Here is a 9,012-nt window from a genome sequence, read left to right as displayed (position 1 = left end):
GCATTGTTGACAAAGGGAAAAGAACTTACACAGAAAAAGACCAAAAGGCAAGGCAAGCACAGCGTGATGGTCGTTGTCCTTGGGAACCAACGTCCCATCCTGGGAGGGCATCTCCCTTTTATATGTTTCTGTGTTTTTCAAAATTTCTCCAGTGCGAATACGTGTTATTGATAATGTTGAAAACCTTTTTGTAAAAAGAGCAACCGTCTCTGGGTCTTCTCCATAGACATGCAGAGGATTTTGTGGGTTCCTAACTTGGATTTGTGTGTGTCAACATATCTTCCTCGTTTCCCTAGTTAATATTGACTTTCGTGAACTAGCTTGTTTTCCAGATAGCTTCCTATCTTCAAATCCTCCCTCTGAGATTAAATAATAAACCATGGTAACGGTCACGGTCATCAGAATAACCACCACAATATAAGAATACGAGTGGAGACCCGTGACCCAGGTTGGATAACTTGCTGGTTTATTCTGCACCCTGCTTCTCTGGATGAAGCAAATTTGAGTTCTTTTCCATCTGGAGCTGTGAAACGGTCAGATAATCAACAGAATCGCGTGAAGGCAGCAAAGAGAAAAGCACCTTCATCAGCAGATGCGATGGGGAGAGTTTGGAGGGCCGCCCTGCAGCTACAGCTTGCATCCATCCAGCCACCGTGACAGAGTGTCAGCGTACTGACAGTTCAAGGACCAGGAGGGCCTGCAGAGGGGAAGGGCAGGGGGAGTTAATGGAGGGGCTCCCGACAGTCAGAGCTGGGATCCCCAGACTCCAGAGCCCCCACGAGCCCACAGCCACATTCTCTGAGGGCTCTTGGAGCTTTTGAGCCTGCGGCCCCTGCTGCAGGCATGTTCCCCAAATCTTTTGTGCCTCTCAACTCTATCTCTCTTGCTGTCACCACCACCTCCTGACCTGATGCTCCCTGCGTCCTCTTCCTACCATCCCTTCCTCCATTTCTTTTCCGACATCCCACATTGTAAGATGGAGGAGGCTGAACGGAAAATGTGAAATCCTCCCCCTGGCTTGCAAGCTAAGTAATGACTATTATTAACTTCTTAGAAGTGAGCTTCGAGCCCTGGGACTTGCCCAGGGTCATATGCTGAGTACTTGGCAGAAACCTGGATCTGAAATGGGAACGGCTTGTCCCCTAGACAGGGCTTTTTCCATCTTTCCATGCACCTGTTTATCATCCCACCTCCCCAAATTTTAGCACATCAGCCCTGCCGAGACAGCTGGGTTGAGTTTCTCTAAGTTGTTTCCAGCCCCTGTGGCCTCCCCAGGACCCCAGGCCTCCTAACCCAAACTAGAAGCCGGGGCATCATGAGGCCAGCAGCAAGTCTTTACACTCTTTTAGTTTGTCTCAACCTTCAGCTAGGCAGGCCTCCATGGGTCTTCTAAGGTAGGGGGTCCCACAGTTGAAGAATGGCTGTGGCCTCCTGCTCCTCATAGCTACAGAGCAGCAGGAAAAAGACATGCATTCATATTTTGCATTGCAGGCACTACAGAAGGGTGTTGGTCTCTTTCCTTCCTCTCTGCCCCAATGATGCAGTCACATGATCTGAGCTTTAGCTAAGGTATGGATGCTTATTAGCTTAATAAGCGTTCCTATCACTGGGAACCCTGAGTAAGTGAGAAGGCCTTGATCAGCCTGGCCCAGCATATTTCATACAATAAAGATGATTTCAGCTCATTAGTGCTTATCCTTGATTGCCAGCCAAGCTTTCCAGTTAATTGGAAAGTTAGGACAATGTATGAAAGATATTTCACATACTCAGAAGACAGTTAGCATTAATAAGAGGACTCCTACTTTAAAATGCAATCTGTTCAATTAGTGAGGAGAATGGGTTGATGAGTAAGTGGTGTTGAAACCACTGACAAGCCACTTGAAAAAAACATAAAGTGGGTCTCTATCTAACTTCATACCGAAACAAATTCCAAGAAGATCAAAAATATAAGCACAAAGAAAATGAATCCCTACAAACTAATTTCTAGTATTTTAATGAAATTTTACTATAGGACTTTATTTGGACTAAGCACCATTCTAATATAGAGGAGAAAAGGGTTTAACTTCTTTACAAATGAACAAGGACATTTTATATAAACTTAGTAGTCACAAAAGATTGAAGAATTTCATTCTCTGAAAATATAAAATTCCTGCTTGATGAAAATACTACAAAACAGGGCCTCTCTGGTGGCGCAGGCGGTTGAGCACCACACTGTGAAGCTGTCTACAGCCTCTGCAGCATGGGTTCGATCCAGGCCAGCCCAAGAGAATCCCACATGGCGAAGCAGATCTCTCCTGTCTTGCCCGCTGCTCCCCTCAGGAGTGTATTTCGTCAGTCTGCCTGTTCTGTTCCCTGCTCTGTCTCTGGTGAATCCTTTCACCCTGCCTCGCATCTGGCCTGTACCCTGGTTCTTGTATAAATAAATAAATCTTAAAAAAAAAATACTACAAAACAAAGTCAAAATACAAATAACAAACATTAAAAGAGTAGTTAGCATAGATCTGATGGACAATGATCTAAGCACTCTAATATATAAAGGGCATATATAAAATCAGTAATTAAAAAAAGAGTTATCATTCCAATAGAAAAACTTGGCTAAGACTATGAATAAGCAGTTCACAACAAAGTCATACAAAGATGCTCAACTTCCTTTGTAGTTTAAAAATGCAAAGAATGGTATTACTTTGCAAATTTCAATTTCCAGGAACCACACAAATTTTAATGGTCCAGGCTGGTGAGTTGGAGAAACACAGACCCCCTCATAAGCGTGGCTGAAGGGGCTCCCTCCCCATGAGTAGGCAAGTTGAACTACATCTCTCTAATTTGAATGCAATTAGTAGATCCAGCAAATCCTCTGCAAGAGGTTTTCCTAAGGACACACTTGAAAGAACATGTAAGTTCAAAGAGCAAGATGCTCATCAGAGAATTGTTTGAAATACCAGCAGCAGCAATAAAAATGGGAACCTAAGTATTCATCAGAAGGGCCAGGCAGAAAATTGCTGGTTGCGTCCATGTAGCAAGGTACAAAGCAGCCACTACAGCTGCCACAGGAACTCTAGGGGATGATGTGCCAAGATTTGCAAGCTCTATTAATAAGTGAAAAAAGGAAGGAACAGATCAGAGTGTACTAGGGATTCCATGTGTACTTAAAAATATGTGTGTCTATTTCTCTATAGTTTATAAGATATATTAACATAATGATATCCAGAAGACTGCTAATAAGCTTATTTTTTATCTTTTCACTTTTAAGCATCTATGTTTTGTATTTTAAATGCAGACGTTTTATTTTTGGAAATAATGAATTAAAAAATTAAAAAGATTTTAAATGACTTCTAGGTAATGGCCCCAGAATGTCTTTCAACATGCAGGGGGCACTTTTTATTTGCCAAGAATAGAATAGATGCTCCAGTAGAGAGAGAAAAATCTCTGGTAGGACTGAGCTCCCAAAGATACAGAAACAGACAAAAAAGCTCTGACCTGAGAGGCTCATACCCACATTGCAGATTCTGGATGGGATCTCACTGCCTACAGGGCTATGGGTGATGGCAGGAATGTGCTGAGTCTCCCACAGATAAGTCCTCCTGCAGGTCTTCCCTCCCCCACCGACGGACCCTGCTTGGAAGCCCTGTGTCAGCCCCCACAGGAGAACCAACAGCATCTTTTGGTCACCTTCTCTGTTGCTTTCTGGGTGACCCTTGCCTGCATCCCCACCTGCTGAGTAGCTTGGTGAGAGTTGAGGCTGGGACTATCCTGGAACCAGGGTCAATTCTAGTGCTGTGTTCCCTGGTAAATTATTCTCCCTATCTACACCTCTGTTTCCTGTTTTAAAAATAGGGATAAGAATACTCACTGCAGAGGGATTTGTGAGGATTAAATGATGATGTTTCTGTAAACAAAAAATCTACATTGCTACTTGACTGAAATAGTCAAGAAAATCATTAAAGGATTTCCTCTATTGTGAGATATCTTCTATTTAACATGCAAATCAGTGATTCATTAACTTTTGGGCAAAATAAACCTAATGTTAAGAACATTAAGATGTTCAACCTGGAACTGAGAAAATACGTGATTCTAGATCTAGCTGGATACTACAACGGCCAGAATCAACTGACTAGTCAATTGTGACTTGTGAGGCAGGCAAGGGTGAAAAAGGCAGAGAGAGGTGGAAAGTAGTGGTGAGTGTCTACTGGATGATGTGAACACCATGACAAATAGTATAAATGAAGGTGGCAGCAGCACACACTAAAAATGGAGGGTCTTCAGGGACTCCAATTGTTCTGTCTATGAGAAAGAACCAGATACACATATCAGAAAAATCTCCAAATTAAAAATTGAGTTAAAAGACTTCCATACCAAACTGTGTCCAGAGGGACATTTAAGAAGGGGGTCTAGCCATTACCCAAGTAACAGTGAACACAGACAAGAAAAAGTCACAAATCTGTCTGTTCGACAAGTACTGAATATGGTAAATTTGTCCTTTTTGCAAAGAACAATAAAATTGCTCATAGTATGTTCCCATAGCAGCACTAAAAAAAAAAAAAAAAAAAAAAAACCCAAACTGAAAACTACCCAAACCCACTAATAGAAGAATGGATAAATTGTGGTATATCTATTAATATATAATGATAATAGATAACATACAGCAATGAGAATGAACATATTATAACTATATCCAATAAAAACACATGTAATGTTGAATGAAAGAACATAGGGTCAACCACTTCTAAATTTTAGATTTTCCTAATCAAATACGTTCTTAAAGAAGAAACCAGAGTTGCAGTTACTTTTTGGCAACAAATATATAAAAATAGTGAAGACAGCTAATAATGTATGCAGAGTTCTTTCAAATCAATATGATATGATGACTGAATAAAAAAATAAAACAAGTAAAGAACTGTAACAGAGAAAACTCACAAAAATATATGAATACATAACAAACACAGGGGGAAACACTCTAGTGGGATTATATATAAAGCAAAAGAACATTAGACAAAAGTGTTACTCACTTTTCAAATGGTAGAAGTTTTATAGCTGGCAAGTGCAGTACCATTTTACTAAACTTTGAATATAAATAGAAATTGGTACAAACTTGCTGGAGAGTCATTTCATTAATGTTCAGGAGATTCAAAAGGAAAAGTAGGAATTTATAGGAAATAAACAAACAGATACACACAGACTATTTCAAGGATGCTCAGCTTGAATAACCCTAAACAAAATTTAAGGAGAAAAGAGGTTCAATTTAAGATAATTTTTCTGATAATTATTTCCTTCCTCCTGTGGCTTCAAGGTTGCAGAACTTCATGGTGTCTGCTACTTGACTTGGTAGTAGGACCCCACTGGTATGGGACTCAGAGGACCAACAGACCAAGATGAAGGTGAAACATAATGGGCAAAGGTCATTAAAAGAGGCTATTTTTTTTTAAGATTTATTTATTTATGCATACAAGAATTGGGGTACAGGCCAGAGGTGTGGGGAGTGAGAGGATTCACCAGAGACAGAGTGGGGAACAGAACAGGCTGATCTACTGAAATACACTGTGAGGGGAGCAGTGGGTGAGTCAGGAGAGATCTGCTGAGCCATGTGGGTAGCTCCCTGGCAGGATCAAACTTGCGCTGCAGAGGCTGCGGATAGCTTCATAGGTTGTGTCTTAACTCCTTGAGCCACCAGGGAGGCCCAATAGAGGCTATTTAAAAATGTACCACTTACCGGGGACTCCCTGGTGGTGCAAGGGGTTAAGACGCAGACGATAAAGCTATTGGCAGCCACTGTAGCACCGAGTTCGATCCCTGGCCAGGGAGCTACTCACATGGCGCAGCAGACCTCTCCTGTCTCACCCGCTGCTCCCCTCGGCAGTGTATTTCAGTCAGTCTGCCTGTTCTGCTCCCCACTATGTCTCTGGTGAATCCTCTCACACACCATACCCCTGCACCTCTAGCCTACACCCCAGCTCTTATATGCATAAATAAATAAAATAAATCTTTAAAATAAAAGAAAATAAAAATGTACCACTTACCATGCTCCCATCCCATCTTTTCCTTTTACAATTTTCTTGGCACATTCAATGGTCTTCTTTAAATCTGGATTCAGTAAATCTGTGGAGGAAATAAAGTGGAATGCTACCACACCACCACCTGGCAGCTAAGGCAGAGTGAGGTCAGGAAAGGTACAGGCATTCACATTAGAGAAACTTCCATGTGATTCCAAGAACAAATTTACCCTGAGATTTTTCTTGGCCAGCACTGGGAGGTATTATGTTGTGGTCATTTTTCACTAGACTTGTTGTTTCTTTTTCATAATTCTTAAAATATTTTCATTACAAATGGATGTTTGGTGACTATTCTGTACTGAGCAATAGCGAAGCGGTGAAGATAGAAGGCCAAACATGATACATCATCAATCTCTGTCTTCATACAGTCTGCAGGCCAGATAAAGATTATCTAGACAATTGTAATGCAAAGAATGCTTGGAACGATGGGGAGAAGCAGCCTGATGTAGGAACTCTGAGTAGCAGCACCTAACTCAGTCTTGAAGAGTCTGGCAAGGGTTATTGGCCCAAGTGGCATGTAAGGGAGTAGGGAAGGAAAAGGAGTTGAGAGAGTCACGGGAGGGAAGTTGATCCAGGCAGAGAGAGCAGCATGGAAGTGGTGCCCCTAAGGAACCAACATGTCTACATGTTCCACTTCCTCCTTCCACTCCCTCCTTGGAATGTGGAAGCCAAGGTCTCCCAGCTGGGTCTGCATAATACCCTCCCTTCTTGCCCATACTGCAATATCCCCTATCCCCAACGTAGTTGAGTTGTTTTTCCTTAAAACATGGCCCAGGGCCACCTGGTTGCCTGTAAAACAGAACCCCAAATCCTTGACTTAGTCCAATTTTGCCCCAACACGTCTTTCCACCTCTTTCTTTCTCCGTTGCTGTCCCCTGTGACTTACCATTCAAGTCAGGCCAAGGGCAAGAGACAACAGTGCCTACTCTGAGGACAGGAGCTCCACGCCTGATACCCTCAGCTTGAGGATCATATGCAGTTCCTCTTCCTGGACCCTGTTCATGTTCCTTCCAAGCCTGGATCTACTCCAACAGGACAGTCCTGAAGAGCCTGCTCCACTCTTGTCAACTCAGACCTGAGTGCAATACAGTGGCCCCAGTGCCCAGCGTGACCCAGAGGGCAGGACCTACCGGCGCATGACATGTGGCACAGGTTCTTGCCGTGGTCACACCAGTCATTGTTGCGGATCTGAAAGAGGCCGAAGCCAGTGAAGTCACCATGCATGTTGTCGTAGACAGCAGTGGGGTTGAACTTGCTCTCGAAATAAGCCAGGCACACCCCTACGGAGGAATAGGTGGTGTGTGACTCGGAGGCTGCCTGGGCGAGGGGCGGAGGGAAGAGAGATGAGGAGAGAGGGGTCTACTCACAGTTTTCCAGCCTGTAGCCCTCAAAATAATGCAGCCCTCCTTCATAGAGTTTCTTAGCCACTGTGCAGCGCCCCATAACAGAAGTGCCACTTGGTGCCACCAGGTAGCCAAGGAGGGAGAGAAGCACAAACACCTTCATCTTCTGCAGGCCCCTGGCAAGTTAGGGCAGCAGCAGGCAGGTGAGCAGGCAAATCACAGGTAATTCCTACCAAGATCACAGGGACACTGGTTCCTCTGAAGAAAAAGAAGGGCACTGTGGGGTGGGGGTGTTCAACTCAGTGTGTTCAGAAAAACGGGAGCTCCCTTGGCTTACCACAATGCCTTTTCCCAACCTATTTCTCTGTTTCATGTTACTGCAAAGCCAGGACGCAGGAGACCCTGCCTCTCCTCCTCCTCTTGCCCTATTTTCTAAGGAAACGGCTCTCTTGCAGGTCTATCCTTTCCTTCCAGCAAAACCTAATGGCTTCGCCTGGTTTTTTTACTCACTCATTTCTCTTTGACTGTAGATACAGATGCTCAAAACCTCACTTCCCTTTTATTGTGAAAGCAGAACATGTTTACTGAATGCATTTTAGAAAACAGAAAAAAGAAAAATTGGGCCCCACCTCTTGAGTACAAGCACTGAATCATTCCCATCATCGCTTCTATAATGGAATATATTCTCCATATATTAACCTTTCTGGAATCGTGTACCCAGATTGCGAAAAACAAGGCTCCACTGCACTTTTCTCTTGATGTCCACACCAGGAGAAAAATTCCACCACAGGTCCTTTACACTTGTTTTTTCTTCTGCCTGGAACATGAGTCTTTCAACTACCACATAGCTTGCTTTTTCTTGTCATGGCGTCAGCTAAAATGAGTTCCTCTCCTCAAAGAGGACATACCACCTACCACTATCCCATCACAGAAAATCATTCTTTTCTCCACAATTTAAGTCAATATCAGAAATTACCCCGCTCATCTATCTCCCTGGAATGCAGAAACCTGCTTTGTTTTGTTCCCTGCTTTGTCCCCCAAACTTAGAACCTGGTATGCAATCAGTGCTCCATGAATATTTGTTGAATGAATAAAAAAACAGAACTGTGGTTGAATAAACAATGAGTAAATTAGCTAAGTGTTTTCTGTGCTGGGTAACATCACACCCATCTCAGCTCCTGACCAACTCTACTGGCTTACCAATCCTGCAGCCCCTTGGTGCCTCCTCGGGCAGGGAAGTGGGGAGGAGCCACTGCAGCAATTGTGACTTTCCTTGCAGGAAAGTTGCTCTACCTACACTTAGCCCCTGGATTTTTCAGATGCCACTTTCTTGATAACCTATTTGCCTTCACCCAAGAGCTTCTAAACCATGCCTTGCTCCATGGTCTCTCTTCTAGAATCTTTTCTATGACATCAGTTGCTATGCACCAGAATATTCTGAACAGGGAGACATATGTCACCATTGTATTTGAATTCATTTTCTTTGTTGCTGCAACAAGTCACCTCATACAGAAGCTTAAAAAACATATATTCACTGTCTTTAGAATCTATAGGTCTGAAGTTGAACATGGCTCTCTGGCCTAAAAACAAAGTGTACGCAGGGCCATGCTCCTTTTGAGGGA

General features: G+C 43.2%; 1 protein-coding gene across 1 annotated transcript; it reads right to left on the bottom strand.

Annotated features, from left to right (window-relative positions):
* Positions 1–627: 627 nt before the first annotated feature.
* Positions 628–7,553, bottom strand: LYZL4 (lysozyme like 4; the record flags this gene model as incomplete). Its single annotated transcript, XM_084247089.1, has 4 exons — positions 628–697; positions 6,015–6,093; positions 7,178–7,327; positions 7,415–7,553. The coding sequence occupies 4 exons, from the start codon at positions 7,551–7,553 to the stop codon at positions 628–630; spliced, it is 438 nt and encodes a 145-aa protein (XP_084103215.1).
* Positions 7,554–9,012: the final 1,459 nt, after the last annotated feature.

The sequence above is a fragment of the Talpa europaea genome (genome assembly GCF_964194135.1).
Source record: "Talpa europaea genome assembly, chromosome: 11".
In the NCBI taxonomy this organism is placed as follows: domain Eukaryota; kingdom Metazoa; phylum Chordata; class Mammalia; order Eulipotyphla; family Talpidae; genus Talpa; species Talpa europaea.
Note: the sequence above shows the minus strand (reverse complement) of the source record. Positions and strands in the feature narration are given on the sequence as shown.